Source organism: Notolepis coatsorum (assembly GCF_963971535.1).
Source record: "Notolepis coatsorum genome assembly, chromosome: 2".
In the NCBI taxonomy this organism is placed as follows: Eukaryota; Metazoa; Chordata; class Actinopteri; order Aulopiformes; family Paralepididae; genus Notolepis; species Notolepis coatsorum.
The window spans coordinates 212,873,045-212,896,598 of record NC_140166.1 but is presented as its reverse complement, the minus strand read 5'-3'; the positions used below and the strand labels follow the sequence as shown (position 1 = coordinate 212,896,598).

Below are 23,554 nucleotides of genomic sequence, written 5' to 3'. Positions count from 1 at the left end.
CTGCCTCCTCCTTCTCTCCTGCCTCCTCCTTCCCTCCTGCCTCCTCCTTCTCTCCTGCCTCCTCCTTGCCTCCTGCCTCCTCCTTGCCTCCTCCTTCTCTCCTGCCTCCTCCTTCTCTCCTGCCTCCTCCTTCTCTCCTGCCTCCTCCTTCTCTCCTGCCTCCTCCTTCCCTCCTGCCTCCTCCTTCCCTCCTGCCTCCTCCTTCCCTCCTGCCTCCTCCTTCCCTCCTGCCTCCTCCTTGTCTCCTGACTCCTCCTTCTCTCCTGCCTCCTCCTTCTCGCCTGCCTCCTTCTCTCCTGCCTCCTCCTTCCCTCCTGCCTCCTCCTTCCCTCCTGCCTCCCCCTTCTCTCCTGCCTCCTCCTTCTCTCCTGCCTCCTCCTTCTCTACTGCCTCCTCCTTTCCTTTCCTCCTGCCTCCTCCTGCCCCCCCCTTCTCTCCTGTCTCCTCCTTCCATCATCCTTCTCTCCTGCCTCCCCCTTCTCTCCTGCCTCCTCCTTCCATCATCCTTCTCTCCTGCCTCCTCCATCCCTGCTGCCTCCTCCATCCCTCCTGCCTCCTCTTTCCCTCGGTTGTCTTCTCACCCCTGACTTCCCCCCCCCCCCCCCCCCCCCCCCCAGCGGGCTGTCACACACAGAGAGAGAGCCAGAGAGCAGCTTGGTCTGTCGAGGGTTAATCGGCTTTACCTTCAGCCAGTCACAATGACACAGCGCCAGCAGTCTGGGACGGCGGTGTACGACGGCAGGAGAGAGAGTAGAGTTAAGTAGCTCTGTCTTTATCCGGTCAAATACATACAGTATTACGGTGGCTCAGGTTGGCAGGTCGGGGGTTGAGAAGAACGCCCCCTTCCCATAAACGTTGTCCTTTTTGTTTTTATGATCTGCTGTCGACCGTGGGTTCATTCAGACAGGGGTCTGGTTTGAATTGTGGACTGTGCTCGAATGAAACTGTTATTTAATCAGCCTTTTATTAAGTAATAATAAACACATTTAACCTGTTAGGGGGACCCTGCTGTTCTCGTCGTGAATTTATCAATACAGATTACAGACCGTATTAATTAATGTTGTGTTTCTTTTTCAAATATAGCCAAGAGTAAAGACCCTAACCCTATCAAAACAGCAGACAAAGTGTATATTTTCAGCACTACGTTTGTTTACCAGTGTTAATTTTTCTTTTTTGAAAATAAGAGTTTCTCTGAATAATGTGCATTCTCTGTGCATTGCATCGGAAAAAGGTGAGTAGTCACAAGGAACTGACTAAATCCAGATTTAACACTGCCATTGGGAAGACTTGATGTATGACTTGGCCATAATAAGGTCATTTATAGGCCTGATATTATATATTATATATTCAAATGCATTATAATTAAAATTGCATGTGTCCGGATGGCAGAATTCAGTACTGTATCTACAAATCCTTCTGTTTAATCATCTTCCCTTCATTAATTTGCTTAGATTTGTACACATCTCAAGAAGGTGCTGAATGAGCTCAGTGAGCGAAATCTGATCACCCGCAATTTTAGCATGGTGTAAAACAAAATTATCCAGAGTGAATCCAAAATTAATCCAGTTTAAATTTTAATTAATATTTTGGCTTTTAACGATCATGAGAACAAGATAATCCTGAGTTTTCCCAAGGGGATCAATAAAGGAATATCTTATCTTATAATTGAGATAAAGAGATTATTGTGCCACATGCCACGTTGCTCTCATTTTGTCTTGTGTTTTAAATGCAGCGCACCGTTCCTCAATTCATGAATAATTGACGGATGATTAAAAACTAACAAACACACAAAACTGAACAAAATGGGGGGGGGGGGTCGTCAAGTTGCTGAAGGATTCAAGATTAAAAGATTAATTGATGCCGTCTGTCCAACAGAAGTGATGCTGACTCTAGGTCTGCAGGTTCCATATGGGGGGATTTAAAGCCTGGATCCAGCATATAGTCCAGCATATAGTCCATGGTTCCTCAACTTGTCGGCAGAACCATGGGGTTTGAACCTGAGTTTGTATAGCTTTAGGCTGTGTTTTTTCCAGTTCGGGAGAATTTGCACGCCTAATAACATTAGGAAGGACGCGATCGTGTATTCAGCTCCTCATTTTAATGGGGACAGTCCTCTCCCGGACACAGAATATCGCAATCAAAGGATCAGGTTCAGGTTCTTATCGTTATCGGCTGGCCAAAAACATCTGAGAGAGTTTGGAAAATACATTTCCAAATCCCTTTTTTGATTTCTAATCCATTTTAACCACAAGAGAGATCTACCATATGTCTGTGTCAAATATGTGAAGGGGGGGGGGGGGGAATCTCTCTGGAAGCTGCTGCTGGCAGCCAGGAGGGTTCTCTCTCTAGACCCACACAGGGGTGAGAGCAGGACAAGCCAGAGCCATATATTATAGTGTTCATATACGTAACAGCCAGGCTCATTCACTCACTCTTATTAATAAGGCATTATAAGCAACCCACTGCTTCTCCAGAAGCCCACGTGTTTTCCCCGAGAAGCTGTAGCTCTTTATAGTCTTGTGAAAGAGATATTGCATCTCAATGGGACTTAAATAAAGGTTAAATAAAATAAAATAAATAGTCGCGTTTTTATAATCTAAGCCAACTGGGGCGTCTTGGATGGATGAATTCCATTTAAATTCAGGAAATAGTTTGTTTCTGTTGGAAAAAGGACAAATACACACGCCCTGTGGGAATATCATTAGTACAAAACAGACATGCTTTGAGATGTGGTCCTTACTTGGTGCTGGTAAATAAAAGCCTTTAAAGAAACGGATGAAGGCCGCACACAGATAATGATGCTTAGGCCTAGTAATAATATCATGTTCATGTTTTATTCAAACGGCATCAAACAGAAAACGTTTGAGTAGGCTGCTGATGAAAGGTAGATTATGCTAAATTGTTATTTTATTTAGTTTAATGCCATTTTTAATAAATGGACCATTCAACATTGTATCTATGTCCAGCTTGTTGTATCCATTTCTGAAACAAATGAAACTGAATGTACTAGGGATGGGCATTTTAAAGAGAAATCCAGATAGATTGAAGCTTCTATCCCCAGGCCATCAGGCTGCTAAATGAACAATAAACACTATGCAACAACCATCAAATGCACACAGCACACACACCCACCCACACGCACACACTCACTTAAACAAACAACACACTGCAGCACCCACTCTCCACACTTTAGATCACACAAATACACTTTATATTTATTGATAAAGGATTTGCACTACAACTCGTACACCTACTGTAAATTGTACCTAAATTGCACCTCATCCTATTTCTGCCTTGCACTATATAGTATTGTATATTAGTACACTACACAGTATTGTATATTGTATGGTAACTCAGTTACGTCTACTCTGCATCGAACATTGTACATATGTCTATACTGAACACTGTGACCTCATTTTTTTACTTCTAATTTACATGCTATACTATGTTATTTTATTTCATACTTATCTTGTCTTGCACAGTCTCTGGAGCGTAACAGTAAGAAGCATTTTGTATAAAAGTATTCTGTACTTCTGTATGACAACTATTAAAGAAACTTGAAACTTGATATATTTTTTTATTTATATATATATTTTTTTTACTTATTTTTCTTCATTCACGTATATATGTTTAAGGAAACCAACACACAGTTATAATCTTACACATACATGTGAAAAGACATGTAAAAAAAAAAAAAAAAAATCTTTTCATAAAAAAATATAATTTAGATTTTTTTTCTTTTTTTCCTCATAGCTACGATTACTCACGCCCATCCCTAGAATGTACACATGACTTGTGTTTGAACCCCCGATCCTCTCTCTCTTCTTCATATTTTACATTTGCCAACACTTCTCCTGAGCAGCTCTCTCTTTGAACTGCTGCAGAGTTCTGGCCAGTTCCACCTGAGGGAAGCAAACTGTAATTATGCAGTGTTGCCTAATTAGCATATAAACCAATTGACTTGCAAACAGCCTGTAAGTGTTGTGCATCCAAAGTAAAAGTGTTGTGCATCCAAAGTAAGACCCAGACTGTCGTTCCGTCATCAGCCACCAAAGCTCCTGAGCATTTCAACATGGATAGAGAGAACAGGGTATGAAGTTTGCATGACTAGGCTATGGGGTATACTTATATAGGTGGTGGGGATTAGAGACAGATACTGGATTTTTAGAGCCGATACCAGATATGTTTCTATTATTATTATAATATTTTTTGTATAATTATACATATAATGCACACTTTACTTCTTCCACACTTAAATATATATAAAATGTAATATAATATAAAAAGTGAGACATTAACTGAATTATATTTGAGCTGGAACCAAACTAGTTTGCATTGCATGTTCTATTCTATATTCTATTCTAAATAGCTTATCACAGTTTATCACATCTTCACTAATCACCTTTATATTTAGGTAATAGTCATTTTAGCAGTACATTTTCTTTTATTATTATGTTTGCATTTGCGTTATATAGGCCAACATACACGCCGATACCGATATGTGTGTGATTGGCCAATATCGGACGATTACATTAATCGGTCAGGCTCATCGTCTATTAAATGGTTTTTTAATAGTTTTTTTTCTTTTAATTCAGATGTTCATTCATATGCTACACGTCAGTCCAGGGACCTGCATATACCTTATTGTGGTACTTCACTTAGGCAGTTCTCAGTGAGGTATAGAGGGTCCAATCTTTGGAATGCAGCTGATCCTATGCTGAGGAAATCTCCATCTCTGCTTATTTTTAAAGCAAACTACAAAAAAATTCTCATATCCAAAAGTAGTAGATAGATAAATAGGTCATACATGTAGGTATGCATTTGGTTATGTGGGTGGGTAGGTTTGTAGGCAGGTGGGTGGGTTGTTATATATTATTATGTACACAGTATATGCATGTATGTTTGTAACACGAATCTTTTGAATGTATTCTGGTATTTTATAATACCGGTATGCATATTTTTGTATTTTTGTATGTTTGATTTTATAAAACAGGGGAAGTTCTTGATAAGCCTCTAGGCTTCTAACTTCTCCTTCACAATCGTTATAACTTATTATGTATTGTTTTTACTTCTGTTTAACTGTGTTCATAAACAAACAAACAAACAAGAGACTATGTTTGCTGTGTGTTGATATATGAGAAATGTATATCAACAAAAACATAATTTGTAATATCAGGCTTTTACAGTGTTTTACCTACTCTACCACTGCACAGATAGGGCCCTATGGAATCCGCAATCGTGGAGGATTTCACGGAATTGAGATATTAACGCGGAATTCTGAATTATCGCGGAATGGCGTGGAATTTGCTTAAATTATACATAAATCTGTTTTCATATACGGTAAATCAATCTTCACTACGACTTTAAAACGGTGACGCGGCACGGTCTACGGAGAGATTTGACAGCTACCAAATCCATTCAGAGACAACGGAACGTAGTTGATTTAACTTCATTAGCTGAAATATTCTAAAATCATTAAGTCTGCGCTAAGCCATTATGCGCACGCCCGCGGCCCGTCCCATCTCTGATCTTTGGAAAGACCAGATGAGGTCAGAGGAGTTTGATAGTATTTACTGAAGATGGCCAGATAATGTTGATATTTAAACTTAAAAAAATATTATACAGAGAGAAGCTGCAGCAAGTACAAAATGCTGCCGACGACAAAAGCACTGAGGAAAACACAAAGCGCCTAACCATCATCATGTATCACATAGGTAATATCAGCCAGAGATGGGGAGAAGCATGAACCTTTAATTAAAGGACATCTCTTTGAAAGAAATTACATTTTACAGTTTCTTTTCTGATTTCTTTTAAACAAATTCTTATTTTGTATTATTTAACTATTTATTATTATTAAAAAACTCATAACTGAACTGGCACTGAACATTGAACTGCACTGGCACTGTTTGCAGATGTACTGTTATTAAAAACATAATTTTGTATTGTTTTATTTTTGGTTAAATCCAAAGAAAAAATTTATTAAATCGGAGAAATCCAAAAACAGGAACATTTATATCCAAAAACGGGAAAAGATAAAAATGGATTTCATAGGGCCCTACACAGAAATTATGCATTCACTTTTGAAAGTGGTTACCAATGGTTACAGGCAGCCATCTTGGGAGAAAGACGACCATACAAACATTCCGTGCCTCTCATCTGAGAGCAGATGAGCAGGTCTCCACGGTGTCGTTAGCAGCAGCGCGTTATAGGATGTGTTCCTGAAACGCTCCCGTCCTCTTTGTTTCTGACGTCGGTCTCGTCAGCGGAGAAGAGAGAGGTGTGTGGTTTCTCGTCTCCAAGGCATCGTCTCTCTCTCTCTCTCTCTCTCTCTCTGTCTCTCTCGCTCTCTCTCGCTCTCTCTCTCTCTCTCTCTCTTCTCGCTCTCTCTCGCTCTCTCGCTCTCTCTCTCTCTAGCCCACTGTATTGAAACAACCCTGCTGGGCATACTAGCACGAATGACTAGAGATGATGGCTAATTATAGCAGATACATTACAGGTTATTATTGTAGTGTGAGGAAGGAAGCGTGCACTGCCGCTGGGACGTCACCTCACTGACTGAAACACAGCAGTGGCAGCTGCAGTAGTGTGTGTGTGTGTGTGTGTGTATTATGCTAGGTACACTAGGAGGGAGAGGTGTGTAATTGGGTATTTATGGGGTAGCAAGCCCCATCATCCTATCCCATTGAGACCCCCCGTCGTGTGTGTGTGTGACTGGGTCCCATTCGTTTATGTCCTCCCTCCCTATTCGGGTTCCCCCGTCCGCTGAGCTCAGCCAATGAAATATGCCATCAACCAGCACCGGGCTTATGACCCACGCCGGTTACTATAGCAACACCCGCCTGCCTCCCCGGGTACATGTCATGCATGTTAATAAGTCGTTCTCGGATGCTCGCACGTTTCCTTTTTTCTTTTAATATATATATATATATACACAGACGCACGCGGTGAAGTGACTCGATAGGCCACAGATGGTAAACATGAGTGTGTTTTAGTGTCTCTGAAGCAGTAAGTCAATGTTACACAACACACTCTCATAACTACAGTGCCTGCCCTCAGGCTTTGTATGTGTGTTTGTGTGTTTGTGTGTGTGTGAGAGAGAGAGAGCATGTAAGCATGAGTCTCCTGAAGTACAGATGGAGAGGAAGCTCCACTTAACCGCTCGTGTGACACTTTCTCAGACAGATGAGACTTGACACACACTCACTCACTCACTCACTCACTCACTCACTCACTCACTCGCTCACATATTCCTCAGCACCACCTGGATTGTGAGGGTTTTAAAGTGCTTAGAGCAGCTACTCTGCCCTCCAACCATCCACTGATCTGCACACACAGTGAGAGAGAGAGAGAGATGGAGAGAATGAAGGAGAGAGAGAGAAAGAGAGCAGTTGGCAGCTTCTCTTCTAAAAATATGAGGAATGGTGCAAGAGACACGGTGCACATTATTCACAGCATCGGAACCTCTACGCTCCGCGGGTGGAGAGGATATGAGGCTGAATCATGTTCAATGTGGATTATTTAGTTTGATGGTCAGTAAGGGTCTGTGCAGACACCTAGCTACACACACACACACACACACACACACACACACACACACACTAGCAGTAATCACAGAGAGAAAGCCCATAAGACACTTCTCATAGTCTCAGACGAAGGTGACGAGGCTACTATCTGGTAGGAGAGAGAGAGAGGGGGTGGTAGTAGAGCAGAGCAGAGGTTCTCAAACTACGGGTTGCGACCCAAAGTGGGGTCGTGGGTAGGTGACAGTGCATTGGCAAGTAAAAAATAATAATTAAATAAAATTATCAATCATTTTTATTAAATTTGTTTATGTTCTGGCAACATATTTTGGCTAAATATGCCTCGTTTTTATAAATGTGTATTGATAACATAGTGCTGTAATACACTTTTCTAATAAATTAAGTTCAACAACGTGTGCTTTGCTTTTATTTTGATATTCCTTAATTCCACGTTGAAATTACGCGATGGGGCGGGGGCATGAAGTTACATAAAACCAGTCCTCCAGGCCCTTAGGTCACTATTAGTTTAGTTTTTTTTATTCCACATGCCAAGAATGATTTGGGCCACAAGAACCAGGGAGGGATTTTTAACACTTTCCGTGCCGGCCGTGCCAGTCCTATATACCCTGTTGAGTGCCAACGCTCTATTCAATGACAGAGCGCTCACATTTGTGAACGCATAAACTATATCTTAAATTATGGCTATGTGTCTAATACGACCGTCGCTTATCAATGACTTGTTTGCAGTCAACATTGTCGAAACGGATTGTTTTTTAATCGGTTCATTTCTGTTTTATACCATTTTGAAAAACGCTAGCTTTTTTTAAACTTTCAGAAAGAAAAAAAAAGATTCTGCAGGAATCGCGCTTTACTGTAATACACAAAACACGTTGTCATTTTTCGGCCTATTTATGAATCGTTTTCAAATAAATGCTAGATTATCGATAGTATATGTGTACTTATGCACGCTATAGAAGCGGGCTGAAAAATCTATTATCTTATTTCCTGATCAGCAGCTACACACACTCACAGCCACACACACACATATGGGACACGTTGATATATAGGTGAAAACAGCTCTGATTATCCCAATACTGGTAAAATAGATTCCTTACCTCAGATCAGATGTTCTCCAAAAAGATTATTCCAATTCCTGATCGCCATTCCAAATATCGATCGCATTTATTGATCCAACGCTGGGTGGTCGAAAGACATATTCCACGCTGTTCTGATGGTGGGCGATGACTGCAATAGGCTCGGATTACATGCCTGACAAGTAAAATGTGTATTCCAGACTCTTTTTTTCCCATCCATTTCATTCAGTCCAATCCAATGGGGTGCAATACCATCCGGAGAGACGATAGGGGGTGGTATTTTCCCTGTTCGAGCTCAGACAGATCCCCAGTGGTAACGTGAGGCTAGATTGTTGAAAAATGAATGGAAATCGATAATAAAAAAAATAACAATTAAAAACAAGATTTCTCGTCGGTTGGCACTCAACGCATGGCATGAACTAACAAGATTTCTCGTGGCTGGCACTCAAAGTGTTAATGCCAGTAAAACTAAATTCATGTTATTTTCCAAAGCCAAAAATATTGTTTATAGTGACTTGCATATATCGACTCTGAACGGTTCTGATATCGAGAGAGTTTCAGAATACAAATACCTTGGTATTTGGATTGATGAAGGACTTACATCATCGCCAGTAAATTACGGAAAAAGATTGGCTTTTTGTATAGAAATAGAGCCAGCTTCCCTATGATTAGCAGAAAGACAGTGTTCCTATCTGTTTTGGATTACGGAGATGTGATTTATAGACATGCAGCGGCTTCCACTCTTAAGCCCTTAGACTCTGTTTACCATTCAGCCATTAGATTTATCACCGGTGATAGTTATGGTACTCACCATTGTATCCTATATAATAAGGTCGGGTGGGCCTCTCTGGCAGAGAGACGTAAGTTGCATTGCAATCTTTTTATTTATAAAGCCATAATTAGAGATTGTCCAAATTATATTAGTTCTTTATTGGAATGGACCACTGGACCCTGTCGTACACAATCCAGTTTTTGGCTTACACTTAGAGTGCCTAGAGTTTGTACTGAACTTGGTAGATCTGCTTTTGGCTTTTTTGCCCCTACATCATGGAATACCCTGCAGGAAACACTGAAACTAGACACTCTACATTTACATTTACATTTAGTCATTTAGCTGACGCTTTTATCCAAAGCGACTTACAAGTTCTGTACGACAAGCCATCAGGAAGGGCACAACTCTATCAGCTGAGTAACAATGTCCGTCAAAGTGTTGAGTGCTACAGTGTAGGTTAGTTTATTAGGACAAGTGCATGACAGTATGGTTAGTTAGGGTTAGATAATTTTTTTTTTTTTTTTTTTTTTTTTTTTTAATTCAGATAATGGTTGAAGAAGTGCGTCTTTAGTCGACGGCGAAAGATTGGACGTGTTTCGGCTGTCCTAACTGGGGTGGGTAGTTCATTCCACCATTGTGGGGCAAGGACTGAGAATAGGCGACTTCTCTTTGATGACCCTCCCGGAGCTTGGATAGGAGTAGGTCTGAAGCGGCCAGAAGAAGCAGAGCGTAGGGGTCTTGAGGGTGTGTAGTTAGAGACCATTGACCGGAGGTAGGCGGGAGCAGTTCCCTTTGCCGCACGGTATGCTAGGTCGAGGGCCTTGAAGCGGATTCGTGCAGCAATGGGGAGCCAGTGCAGGTCCCTAAGAAGTGGGGTGACATGGGCCGACTTCGGTAGGTTTGAGATCAGGGTTGAAGAGGCTTAGTGGCAGAGGCCGGGAGGCCAGCGAGCAGTGCGTTGCAGTAGTCGAGGCGGGAGATGACTGTTGATTGGACGAGGAGTTGGGTGGATTCTTTTGTCAGGAAGGGGCGGATCCTTCTGACGTTGCTCAGGAGGAATCGGCAGGTTCTGGTTGTCGCTGCGATGTGAGCAGAGAAGTTCAACTGGTCGTCGAGGACAACACCAAGGTTCTTGGCGGTCGGGGACGCGGTCACAGCTGCATTCTCGACTGTGATGTGGTCGGTCAGGGGGGAGGATTTGGCCGGCAGGTGGAGCAATTCTGTTTTGCTTAGGTTCAGTTTGAGGTGGTTGGTCGTCATCCAGGCGGAGATGTCGGACAGACAGCCCGAGATCCGCTCAGAGACGTGGATATCTGAGGGAGGGAAGGAGAGGAAGAGTTGAGTATCGTCGGCATAACAGTGGTAGGAGAAGCCATGAGACGTGATAATGTTACCCAGTGATTTAGTGTAGAGGGAGAAGAGAAGGGGTCCTAAAACGAGCCCTGGGGGACACCTGTCCGCAGGGGGCGGGTGGCCGACAGGGTCCCTCTCCATGACACTTGGTAGGAGCGGTCATTGAGGTATGATGACAACCATGTCAGCGCAGAGCCAGCCACTCCCATTCCTGCGAGGGCCGCGAGGAGGATCTGGTGGTTGACTGTGTCGAAGGCTGCAGATAGATCTAGGAGAATCAGGACAGAGGAGAGGCCTTTCGCTTTTGCTAAGTGAAGTGCCTCTGTGACCGCAATGAGGGCTGTCTCTGTGGAGTGACCAGTTCTGAAGCCTGACTGATTAGGGTCTAGGAGGTCATTCTGTAAGAGATAAGCAGTAAGTTGGTTGGATACAGCACGTTCAAGTGTTTTAGAAAGGAATGAGTGTCTCTCTAGTGTCTATGGGTTGGTTTAGAACCTTAATGACCAATCAGGTCACCACAATATGTAATTGTTTTTAAATTATTACCTCTGTTTTAATTTTTAGCTATTTTATTCTTTTAAAGATTTTTTTTAATGTATTTTAAAATGTGCTCTTAATTATTCTGATTGTCTGATGTCTTTATATTTATGAACACACTGTGCCACTTGTGTATGTATTACGTAACATCTCGACGGCACTGTAAATGAGTTTAATTACTCAGTGTATTATCGAGTATAAATAAAGATTAAATGAATGAATTTTATTCATAATTCTTTCATCTTAAAGGAACACATTCCCAACCTGTTTTGGGGTCCCGACCCATAGTCTAAGAAACACTACACTACACTAACCCCCCCCCTGTTAATCCGGAGGTTCCCGGTTAAATTCCCGCTCCTCCCGGGCAGCGTGTCCTTGAGCAAGACACTTAACCCCTAACTGCTCCCGATGAGCAGGTTGGCACCTTGCATGGTTGTCTCCGTCGTCGGTGTGTGAATATGTGAGTGAATGGGTGAATGTTAGGAACAAATTGTAAAGCGCTTTGGATAAAATAACTATATAAATGCACCATTTACCATTTAGACACAGCTCTTCATGGTGTGAACAGTCGGGCTCCTGCTCTTCATGGTAATGGTATTTATTATTATTATTATTATTATTATTATATTGTAAAAATTTATGCATTGAAATGTCTGTAAAGTAGTCTTGACTCTTGACATTGAAAATGAGGGTGACCTCAATTATTGTCCTTTTGAGAATGAATAAATAAAGGTTTGAATGAATATGAATTAATGGTGTGGCTTTAGCGTCCTGTGTGTCCGCAGTCCCATTATTTCAGGCCTTTTATGTGTCGCCTTGTTACCCCCCCCCCCCCCCCCCTCCACACACACACACACATACACACACACACACTAGGTCTGACTGCAGTATAGTGGGAATAAGTGTTGATTTATAGACTGTTTAATGTTTATAATAGCGTTGCCCAGGTAACGCCAGCATTGTTCCAGTCTACAGCACTCGAAGGATGAAAACAGCTGATGATCAGCAAGAGTCAAAAGAGTCCTAAATTTCACTAGGTTTGCAACTTGTCTAAATTGGTCTTTAAGGACGGCGGCAGGAATAGGTTGTATCCTTCTCCACAACCGGCGCAGAAATGTGAACTATCCAAGTCTCGAAGTCAGCAGCTGTTTTCCTGAAGACCACGAGAGTCGTTGTGTGAAATGCAGCAGTGAAAGGAGATAGCGGAGACACAAGCCTGACCCTAACCCTCTCAAACAGCCACGCATGGCGCGGTGCCAGCCTAATCCCTGCCACTTACTCCTATCGCTCTCCGTATTACTCAGTCAGTGGACGGCAAGTCCCAAAGAAATATATAAAAATCTTTCCTTCTTATCTTAAAAAAAAACTAAACACGACTACACTGGGATACTATATTGATCATTTATATTTCTAACCTGTCAAATAAAAGTGAAAGGCTTTGAAGTGTGTGTGTCTCTCTCTCTCTCTCTGCTCCTGCTTTGATCCTGCCTGCCCGGCTGCCCGGCCACTACTGAGCCAGACGGAGGAGACGGTCTTGTATAGACCGAGTGGTAGAACAGAGAACTCCTGCTGGTGCTGTTCCTCCATACAGACGCTGTGTGGGAGAGAGTATTTAAATACACACTCTCTTAGCCTGCCCCCTACTGTTGCCCAGGCCTGCTTTCAAACACACACGTACACACTTGCACACTCTCCGGTCAGAATGCACCCCTAACACTCTGTGTAATGAGGTGAAACATGACTGGGACTCACCTGTGAGTTGTTGAGATGTCGGGTAATTTTTTTACATGCCCACTTTCCTCCCAAATCCCATTTTAAAAGAGTTTGTAGATTGACTTGGGGCAGAGGACTTTGTGGATCATACTGCCCCCGGTGGCCCAAGTGAGGTACTGCGCCTCCTCAGACCTTTGCCCCTATTTGCATATAGACAGGTAGTCAACTGATGTTGTAATTATCTCAGCTGTCGGTCACCCTAATGGGCGTTGACACTCTGGGTCAGCTATGGCTGCAAAGCACTCTGGGTTGCCCCTGGTGACTGAAAAGCACATTTACCTTTTCAGGCTTTTAACTCATTTCGTTTTTTTTCACCGCGGAGCAAGACTTTGCTTTACTAGTTACACCACTGCTTCTGAATCGGAATCTCTCCCTACTTTCTCAGACGTTTAAATTAGTCACAAATGTACTTAGAAGTTTTTAATAAACAGTATTTCTTAAATGTTAAATAAACGTAATGTTCCTCGGTTTTTATGTATGCGTGTATTTTACGGTATACATCTGTCTGTATTCAGGGGAGTCTGAAACAATTTGACACACTTCCTGCAAGCATGTGCCTCACAATATTTTTGCTGTTGTAGTTCTCAAAGTGGCCAGTTGGTGTCTCCCTCTAGCCCTCCTCTCCCCTCCTCCTCACTCAAGAGTGGAACACTGTACCCGTCGCTCAGCGGCCTTGACTGACGTGCTGTGGTCTGAGGGTCGGGGTACGTAGGGTGACACCCCCAAAACACACCTGTGTGGCTACTAGATGTGCTCTCTTCATCCGTACAGCCCTAATGACACACCTGTGTGGCTACTAGACGTACTCTGTTCATCCGTACAGCCCTAATGACACACCTGTGTGGCTACTAGACGTGCTCTCTTCATCCGTACAGCCCTAATGACACACCTGTGTGGCTACTAGACGTGCTCTGTTCATCCGTACAGCCCTAATGATGACACACCTGTGTGGCTACTAGACGTGCTCTCTTCATCCGTACAGCCCTAATGACACACCTGCCTAGAACACCTGAGGAAGGTGTCTTTGTGAGCGTTCACCTTAGACAACACAACAACAATAGTTTCATCACATCATACATGTCTGTAATTTAAATGGTAAATGGCTGCATTTATATAGCGCTTTTATCCAAACAATTTGTTCCTCACATTTTACCCGTTCACTCACACATTCACACACCAACGGCAGAGGCAACCATGCAAGGTGCCAACCTGCTCATCGGGAACAATTAGGGGTTAAGTGTCTCGCTCAAGGACACATCGATACGCTGCCCGGGGAGGAGCGGGGATCAAACCGGGAACCTCCAGATTACCAGACGACTGCTCCGCCTCCCGAGCGCCACTGTCGCTCCAATTTAATTATTAATTGTTAATAACCGTTCTTGAAATGTGTATTTACCAAGCATTATTTTTTTTGTTTGTCTCTCCCTCTCTCTCTCTCAGGGGCTGAAGTGCTCTGAGTGCCCGAGTCGATTCAGTGGGTTTTGGATCCTCTCCTACCTGCCCCTAGAGACCTGACCCCCTCACAGCTGCTGTCCCTGTCTGCAGGCCACGTACACACACCCTCACCCCTGAGGTCACACACCACACACACACCACTCCAGCCATACCGTTCAACATGATCACCTCGGAGCTGCCTGTCCTACAGTGAGTATGACTGTGTGTTTCCTCTACCTGTGCTGCTGCCGGTGAGAAGCCCTGTGTGGTCAGTCAGCACAGGGCGGGGCCTTCTGGCTGCTTGGTGCACAGGAATACCATCATTTTGACTGGTGCATAATGATTTTAATATTAGCAGTAGATCAATCACAAAATTGGGATGGGAGAAAAATTGAAAAATAAGGAGAAAAAGTGGATACAAAATAATATTAGCAGTAGAAAGCCCTAGTTTTCTCTCCTTATGTTTGAATGTGAATTGAATGTTATTAAAACATTTTTGAATGTTTAAATTTGCCCCCCGGGGAAAGAAAAAAAATAACAATATTTTTGAGGGTTACAAATGTGAATAATCTTCATTTTGTTCTTTTTTACTTTTGTTTTGGACAATATAGGACAGGCATATATATATATATAAGCGTTATGCTTCAGCCTGTACCTTTTCAGTCACTGCCAGAATCTGGAATGCTTGTGTATATTGTATTGTGTGTGATGACTGAATGAAACCACTACTGGGGACGATCAGATGATTTAAGTTTAAGTGTTTTTAAACGTGTGGTTTGTGTTCCTCTCAGGGATTCGTCCAACGAGTCTGGAGCGACCGACGCAGTGAGCCTCAGTATGAGCATGAGTGAGATAGAAGACCCAGAGGCTAAAGGCAAGAAGAAGAGAGGGAGGCCAGGAAAACAACCCACGGTGAGAGAGAGAGACAGAGAGACGGGAGAGAGAGAGGGAGGCCAGGAAAACACCCCATGGTGAAATAGAGAGAGAGAGACGGGAGAGGGAGGCCAGGAAATCAACCCACGGTGAGATAGAGAGAGAGAAGGGAGATAGGGGAGAGAGAGAGAGGGAGGAGAGGGAGGCCAGGAAATCAACCCACGGTGAGATAGAGAGAGAGAAGGGAGATAGGGGAGAGAGAGAGAGGGAGGAGAGGGAGGCCAGGAAAACAACCAACGGTGAGAGAGAGAGAGAGAGAGAGAGAGAGAGAGAGAGAGAGAGATGTTTTGCCGTAGTAGTCTGTAATACCAGTGTTATTTTCTTTTATAGAAATAAAACCAATTTAGTTCATTTTTGCATATTAGGGCCCACATTCAAATAAAAAAAAAAAAAAGTATTATTATACACATACACACCACTTATTCTTCGAAGCGGCTCCAACACTGAGTGCGGGCAGCGCACACATTATACACACTATATTCTTTCTAAGTACTTCATAAACCTCACTATTGTCCCTCTTTCCTTGACCGTTTCAGTAGTGAGACCAGGGGTGTAAACATGAACTGAACGCCAACTCTTGTCTGGCCGATATCTGGCCAGGTAGACTGATGTTGATTTCTGTCATCTATGACCTTTTTTGCCTAGATATACATCGATACATCTTAGTCCACTTTATATTGAAGTAATAATAACACTACATGGAACATTATGTCACATAATTAAACACATTCCCACCACAAGCTTCCCCCCTCGGATGGAACATTGGCTTCCCACGTGGCTCCCCAGCCTTCAGACTCCTTTGGCATGCGCATGGGGAATAGGTGCTGAAAAAGTGACTATAGCTCAGCCGAGAAAGTTCTGATCAACTTGGGATTTGTCTCTCCGTGTTCAGGAGACTCGGGTGTATAAAAGTCTATTGGATCGTGTCTCCAGCACCGTCACAGCCGTAGCTACAACCACTTACGCCAAGGCTCTCATCCACATTCATTCATTTTCTCCCCCCGCTCTCTCTCCCATGAGCTCAATGTAACGCGGATGTGCAGTGGTCTATGGGCGCTTGAATGTTTTGGTTCCTGGTTTGTCCTTGTGTTTGTTGATTTCTCTCTTACTCCTCCCTCTTACAGACGGCCAATAAGAAGCCTCGGAAGTCTCCATCAGAAAAGGGTGTGGGAGTGGCCAGGGGGAGAGGCAAAGCCAATGGCGTGGTCCAGCAAAACGGCGAAGGGGGAGAGCCCGTCACGCTGTTCGAGGTGGTCAAACTGGGCAAGAGTGCCATGCAGGTAGAGGACCGCTTCCTGTCTTACTGGTCCGCGACTCAGACTGAGGATGTACCTGCAATCCGTGATATTTATTATCACGCCAGCTAGGGTACCTTATGTATACTGCACCTGTGTATACTGTATACTTACTCATAGTATATATTTAGATTCTAAGGCTAAGATTACATGAGGGGGAAAACATCAACGTTGCATTTTCGAATTATTTCGTTTGCACGTCCAAGTCGAATGGCAACAGCGTTTTATTTGGCATTTTCGTTTCCCCAGCAGCAACGCTCAAAAGGTGTTTTCGTTGTCCAAAGTCCCTTGGAACAGTGTCATGTAACCTCGCACGAGCCATTGTCGTTTCTGTAGTCGAGCGTGGGCGCGTGCCTGGACACCAACACAGGGGTGTAAAAAGTACCCAGAAATTATACTTATCCACTATATCCATTGATGGGGATTTGATTGGCTGATTTTAAATTAGAGTGCGGCTGTGGCAGCATTATAACGTTAACGTTAGTTCGGCCAGAGAAACAAATATAAAATTAAAATGGTTGGACCTGCGAGATTTGTACTTTGTAGGTCTGCATTTTAAATGTAGGGAGTTTTTTTTTTTTCTCTGAAATGTAATTGAGTTAAAGTTAGTGATGCACCGATGTGAAAATTGTGGCCGATACCGATAACCGATATTAATATTGCTGTTCTGGCCGATACCGATATTTACCGATGTCGATATCTCTGTATAGAAAACACTTTTTTATGATAATCAAATAAAGAGCTATTTTCCCAAACGCATAATTTCTTTACTTTTGTAACTTATTTTCAGAAATGACTGATATTTTGAAACTATTTAAGGCCAAAACATGTTTAAAAAAAAAATAATAATAATTAATATCGGCCCTATCTTGATATCGGACCGATACCGATGTGTAAAAAAACGGCCATATCGGCCGATATTATATCGGCGGCCGATATATCGTGCATCACTAGTTAAAGTACAAGTATACAAACCTAATAATACTCGAGTAAAGTACAAATCCCCAAAAACAGTACTTAAGTATTGTAACAAAGTACAATTACTCAAGTACTTTACACCCCTGCACCAACGTCCACGTCACTGAGAAAAAAATACTATTTTAACTTAACCGTTCTGCTATCTGTACTTGAGAAATTATCGATTTTTTTTTCTGAGGAATTTAAACGTGGCAAACTAATCTTGGTTGCCGTTCTCTCCTATCTCTCGTCTCTCTGTCTGCAAGAGGAGCGGAGCTGCACTGTGCTTTTACACACACACTCGCGACTCGAGCCGCTCACACATGCACACACGCACGCTCTGTGCTCGCGACGAGTACATGCCCTCGCATGCTCAGTGTTGAATTCAGTGATGAGATCCGTTGCCGTCTGACCATGCCTAGGCTTCTGACAACGAGAGAGCTCAGGAGACAACGCGTTGTCTAACCTGACTGTGTTTTTTCACAAGTGAAAATGCAACGTTGTGTTTTCCCCTCGTGTAACTTCAGCTTAAGTGTTATTGACCATATTTATGGTAACGTATAATATAACTGATAAGGCATACAGACCCTCATGATCACACTGCCTACTTGCTCATATGCTTATATTCAGAGTTAATTATATTGTTTACACTGCTTATTTTAACTTTTCCTACTGTACTATAATTTAATTTCACCTTTTTGACTTCTGCATTATGAGTTCACAAGCACACTCAATCACAACACAGGAAGTTGCTGTGTTGAGTGCCACTCATGTTGTGTGTATCTAAGAGTAATGGAGGCCAGTCTCTCTGAATGTCACTGTACTTGTTTGACATTTCGGTGTATATGTGCGTCTCCCTGTCCCTAGTCTGTCGTGGACGACTGGATCGAGTCCTACAAACAGGACAGAGACATTGCGCTGCTCGACCTCATCAACTTCTTCATCCAGTGCGCGGGGTGCAAGGGTGAGTTTCTAAACACCAAGTCAGTCATTCAACCCGGCCTTGTTTATACATATAACACAAGAACACAAGTCAGTCATTCAACCTGGCCTTGTTGGTGGCTAAGTGGCGCAGTGGGCCACTTAGCCCAGCTCTCGGCATTGCTACCAGCTTGGCTGGTCGTTTATACTAATACAATTGGCAGTATTAGGGGGTGGGAAGCTGGCGGGTGGGGATCGGATGTTGTGGACAGCGACTCCTACAGGTCGGTTGGTGCGCCTGCGCAGTAGAATCAGGAAGCAACGAGGGCGGCGTGTCCCTCCCACGCAGACCCTCGCCGCTGAGAGATCGCGCTGTACAGGTGAAAAGATGCGACAGCTGCCTCCTCATGTACCGGAGGGGACACGTGATGCAAGGCTTGATCCACATTGCAGCCGACCTGTGGGAGGCATGGCCTAACAGCGTTCGAGACAGGGTAGGGTAGAATTGGACAATACGAAATCGGGATGGGAGAAAAATTGAAAAATGGGAGAAAAAAGTAGATAAAAAAAAAGAAACCTGGCCTTGCTTATAATATATATTAGCAGGTTTCATACAGAGTTGCAATGCAGTGGCGCCTCACAAACTTCAAAAGGGAGATATTTAAATGTATGAACAACAAATAAAATATACAAGATTAAAAGTCAAGTTTATTTGTCACATCCCTGAGGAATTAAATTGTTTTCTTGGCATCCTAACAGCAACATCACACCGTAGTACAGACGATAAGAACAGTGTAAACAATCAAAACTATTAAAAATAGCAAATATAAAATATTAATTATATGTGTTAGGGGTGTAACAGTACGTGTATTCGTCCCGCGACTTCACGGTACGGACGTCACGGTTCGGTACATCCAGCCATACGCCAAATACGTCTCATATGACACTAGGTGAAAATCGGGTTGCACATTTTATAAATGTATGCTCAATATCTTTACTTTACTTTACACTGGCTTACTTTGATCTTTAACGTTGACTATCAAGCTTGTATTGCCACATTTAGTCTCCTGTGTTTTTGTATGTCCTCTCTGACCTCTCATTGCTGCTCTCCTCTGACCAGGCACGGTGAGGATCGAGATGTTCAGGAACATGCAGAATGCAGAGATCATCCGCAAGATGACGGAGGAGTTTGATGAGGTACTGGATCCATCTTAAAGGGCCCCCAGTGTTGTGTGTGTGTGTAGAGATCTTGGAAAAAGGCATGTGTACAAGAAGATGTTGACGTAGACTTTCTCCTTTCTAACTAAAATATGTTTCTGACAAAGATCTTTAATGGTAAGATCATGAGTCATATGTGTGATCTACAACGCCTAGTTTGACAGTTTTATCTGAATTTCGTTCGACGGTACAGGCTCATATACACCATTGCTAGTTGTACAATAATTATCGCATTTGTATGATCAAGGTGGCTCGCTCATTACAGACAGCCCGTTGAGAACAGGACTGAGACAGAGGGGTACAGATGCTGCTAGAATGCATAATCTGAGTGGTTTCATCAGTGGAAACATCAAAGACCCATATTAACTTGTTGAAAAGGACTACACTATGGAACCTTTAATCATCTTGATGTGACTTTGATGCTCGTCAGACACTTTGCAGTAGGAATGGGTGAACAGATGGGGTCGGATGAATGGTTGAGCGCTCTTCCATGTAATTGCATGGTGGGAATTTATGAATGAAGAGATGAATACTAAGGGGTTGTGCAGGACGACTCTAGATTCTCTCAAATACTAACTCCATGCTGCCTGGAGAAGATTAAAAGCAGCAAATGTTCCGCTTTAGATTCCAAGTGGGGATGGGCATGAATGCAGCCGGGAGCTTTACTTCTTTTTTACAATACTGTTGCCAGTGATATTTTATTGTGTGCTTGAGTCTACGTGTTTTTAATCCAAATATAAATTGCAGCAGTATTTTATTGAATTTTGAGAACAGTCCGTTTTGAGCGAATTTCACACCTGACCTGTCTCAAACCCTGCTCTCTTTTCTTGATCCTCCAATCACAATTGTTGCTTGGGGAAGTGTTTGAGAATCTTATACCGGAAAAAAAGGAATAAAGATGTAATTTTGTACTGGAAAAAACGACAAAAATAAGATCTATATTCTATAATAATCTATAAATATTGTGATATATATTTGAGCCATCTTGCTTTTTATTTACACTCCCTGTGTGCCTCTGAAAAAGATACTGAAGAACCGAAGAAGGCCTGACTAAACGGATGAATTATGAAATTATTTCAGTTGTCCACAGGACAGCAGGGACTGTCCTCTGACCATGTCACTTCTTCTTGTCCACAGCAGGGACTGTCCTCTGACCATGTCACTTCTTCTTGTCCACAGCAGGGACTGTCCTCTGACCATGTCACTTCTTCTTGTCCACAGCAGGGACTGTCCTCTGACCATGTCACTTCTTCTTGTCCACAGCAGGGACTGTCCTCTGACCATGTCACTTCTTCTTGTCCACAGCAGGGACTGTCCTCTGACCATGTCACTTCTTCTTGTCCACAGCAGGGACTGTCCTCTGACCATGTCACTTCTTCTTGTCCACAGCAGGGACTGTCCTCTGACCATGTCACTTCTTCTTGTCCACAGCAGATACTGTCCTCTGACCATGTCACTTCTTCTTGTCCACAGCAGGGACTGTCCTCTGACCATGTCACTTCTTCTTGTCCACAGCAGATACTGTCCTCTGACCATGTCACTTCTTCTTGTCCACAGCAGATACTGTCCTCTGACCATGTCACTTCTTCTTGTCCACAGGACAGCGGAGACTGTCCTCTGACCATGTCACTTCTTCTTGTCCACAGCAGGGACTATCCTCTGACCATGTCACTTCTTCTTGTCCACAGGACAGCGGGGACTATCCTCTGACCATGCCAGGGCCGCTGTGGAAGAAGTTCCGCTACAACTTCTGTGAGTTCATCTGTGTGCTGATCCGGCAGTGCCAGTACAGCATCATCTACGACGAGTACATGATGGACACCGTCATCTCCCTCCTCACGGGGCTGTCCGACTCGCAGGTCCGAGCGTTCAGACACACCTCCACACTGGCAGGTAAACATGGAACCGTTGCAACCCTCAAGCAAAGAGCGTAAAGTGAAATGCTGTTGTCTGAATATGTTGTCTCAGTATGTTGTCTGAGTATGTTGTCTGAGTATGTTGTCTCAGTATGTTGTCTGAGTATGTTGTCTCAGTATGTTGTCTCAGTATGTTGTCTGAGTATGTTGTCTCAGTATGTTGTCTGAGTATGTTGTCTCAGTATGTTGTCTCAGTATGTTGTCTGAGTATGTTGTCTCAGTATGTTGTCTCAGTATGTTGTCTCAGTATGTTGTCTCAGTATGTTGTCTCAGTATGTTGTCTGAGTATGTTGTCTCAGTATGTTGTCAGTATGTTGTCTCAGTATGTTGTCTCAGTATGTTGTCTCAGTATGTTGTCGGAGTATGTTGTCTCAGTATGTTGTTTCAGTATGTTTTCTGAGTATGGTCCTTTCCATTAGTTCAGTAGTCGTACGTTTCTTATGGTCGAGTAGGCTTTTAATTATTTAAATGTTTTGTATACTTCAGTAATCTTAAAATCGCCGGATGTCCTTGCCATCTTCAGGGTTTTCATTGAGTATGGTTACTTTCAGGAAGTGGATTTATACTTGTTTAAATCCAACATGCAGACAATGTGCCTTTGAAGACTTAACTATTTACTTTTATCTGTTCATCACAAATGATGTAACACCCAACCAAGTTAGATGCTGCATATTGCTCCTGTTGACACTAATAATATGTAATTATTAGTTTTTTTTTTACATGACAAGGGGCGGGATAAACAGTATGTGTGTTGGTAGTAGGGTTAGTAGCTTCTGTCTGGTTGTGTACTGAGGGTAGTAGGGTTAGTAGCTTCTGTCTGGTTGTGTAGGTACTGAGGGTAGTAGGGTTAGTAGCTTCTGTCTGGTTGTGTAGGTACTGAGTGTAGTAGGGTTAGTAGCTTCTGTCTGGTTGTGTAGTTACTGAGGGTAGTAGGGTTAGTAGCTTCTGTCTGGTTGTGTAGGTACTGAGGGTAGTAGGGTTAGTAGCTTCTGTCTGGTTGTGTAGGTACTGAGGGTAGTAGGGTTAGTAGCCTCTGTCTGGTTGTGTAGGTACTGAGTGTAGTAGGGTTAGTAGCTTCTGTCTGGTTGTGTAGGTACTGAGGGTAGTAGGGTTAATAGCTTCTGTCTGGTTGTGTAGGTACTGAGGGTAGTAGGGCTAGTATCTTCTGTCTGGTTGTGTAGGTACTGAGGGTAGTAGGGTTAGTAGCCTCTGTCTGGTTGTGTAGGTACTGAGGGTAGTAGGGTTAGTATCTTCTGTCTGGTTGTGTAGGTACTGAGGGTAGTCGGGTTAATAGCTTCTGTCTGGTTGTGTAGGTACTGAGGGTAGTAGGGTTAGTATCTTCTGTCTGGTTGTGTAGGTACTGAGGGTAGTAGGGTTAGTAGCCTCTGTCTGGTTGTGTAGGTACTGAGGGTAGTAGGGTTAGTATCTTCTGTCTGGTTGTGTAGGTACTGAGGGTAGTAGGGTTAGTAGCCTCTGTCTGGTTGTGTAGGTACTGAGGGTAGTAGGGTTAGTATCTTCTGTCTGGTTGTGTAGGTACTGAGGGTAGTAGGGTTAGTATCTTCTGTCTGGTTGTGTAGGTACTGAGGGTAGTAGGGTTAGTAGCTTCTGTCTGGTTGTGTAGGTACTGAGGGTAGTAGGGTTAGTAGCTTCTGTCTGGTTGTGTAGGTACTGAGGGTAGTAGGGTTAGTAGCTTCTGTCTGGTTGTGTAGGTACTGAGGGTAGTAGGGTTAGTAGCTTCTGTCTGGTTGTGTAGGTACTGAGGGACTTCAGATGTGGCCAGAGTGTGTGTATATGGGCTTTGATCTGTTTGCGCTATTGTGTTTGTTATTCA

At 43.2% G+C, this 23,554-nt stretch overlaps 1 protein-coding gene across 1 annotated transcript in view; it reads left to right on the top strand.

The window, feature by feature from the left end:
* Window positions 1–23,554, top strand: part of stag1a (STAG1 cohesin complex component a) — a 143,438-nt gene that overhangs the window by 85,103 nt on the left and 34,781 nt on the right. The window contains exons 2-7 of the mRNA XM_084309193.1: window positions 14,490–14,693; window positions 15,275–15,395; window positions 16,541–16,696; window positions 18,536–18,632; window positions 19,710–19,786; window positions 21,496–21,700. Of these exons, the coding sequence (XP_084165319.1) occupies window positions 14,665–14,693; window positions 15,275–15,395; window positions 16,541–16,696; window positions 18,536–18,632; window positions 19,710–19,786; window positions 21,496–21,700 (685 nt within the window). The 5' untranslated portion in view covers window positions 14,490–14,664. The remainder of the gene's footprint in view (window positions 1–14,489; window positions 14,694–15,274; window positions 15,396–16,540; window positions 16,697–18,535; window positions 18,633–19,709; window positions 19,787–21,495; window positions 21,701–23,554) is intronic.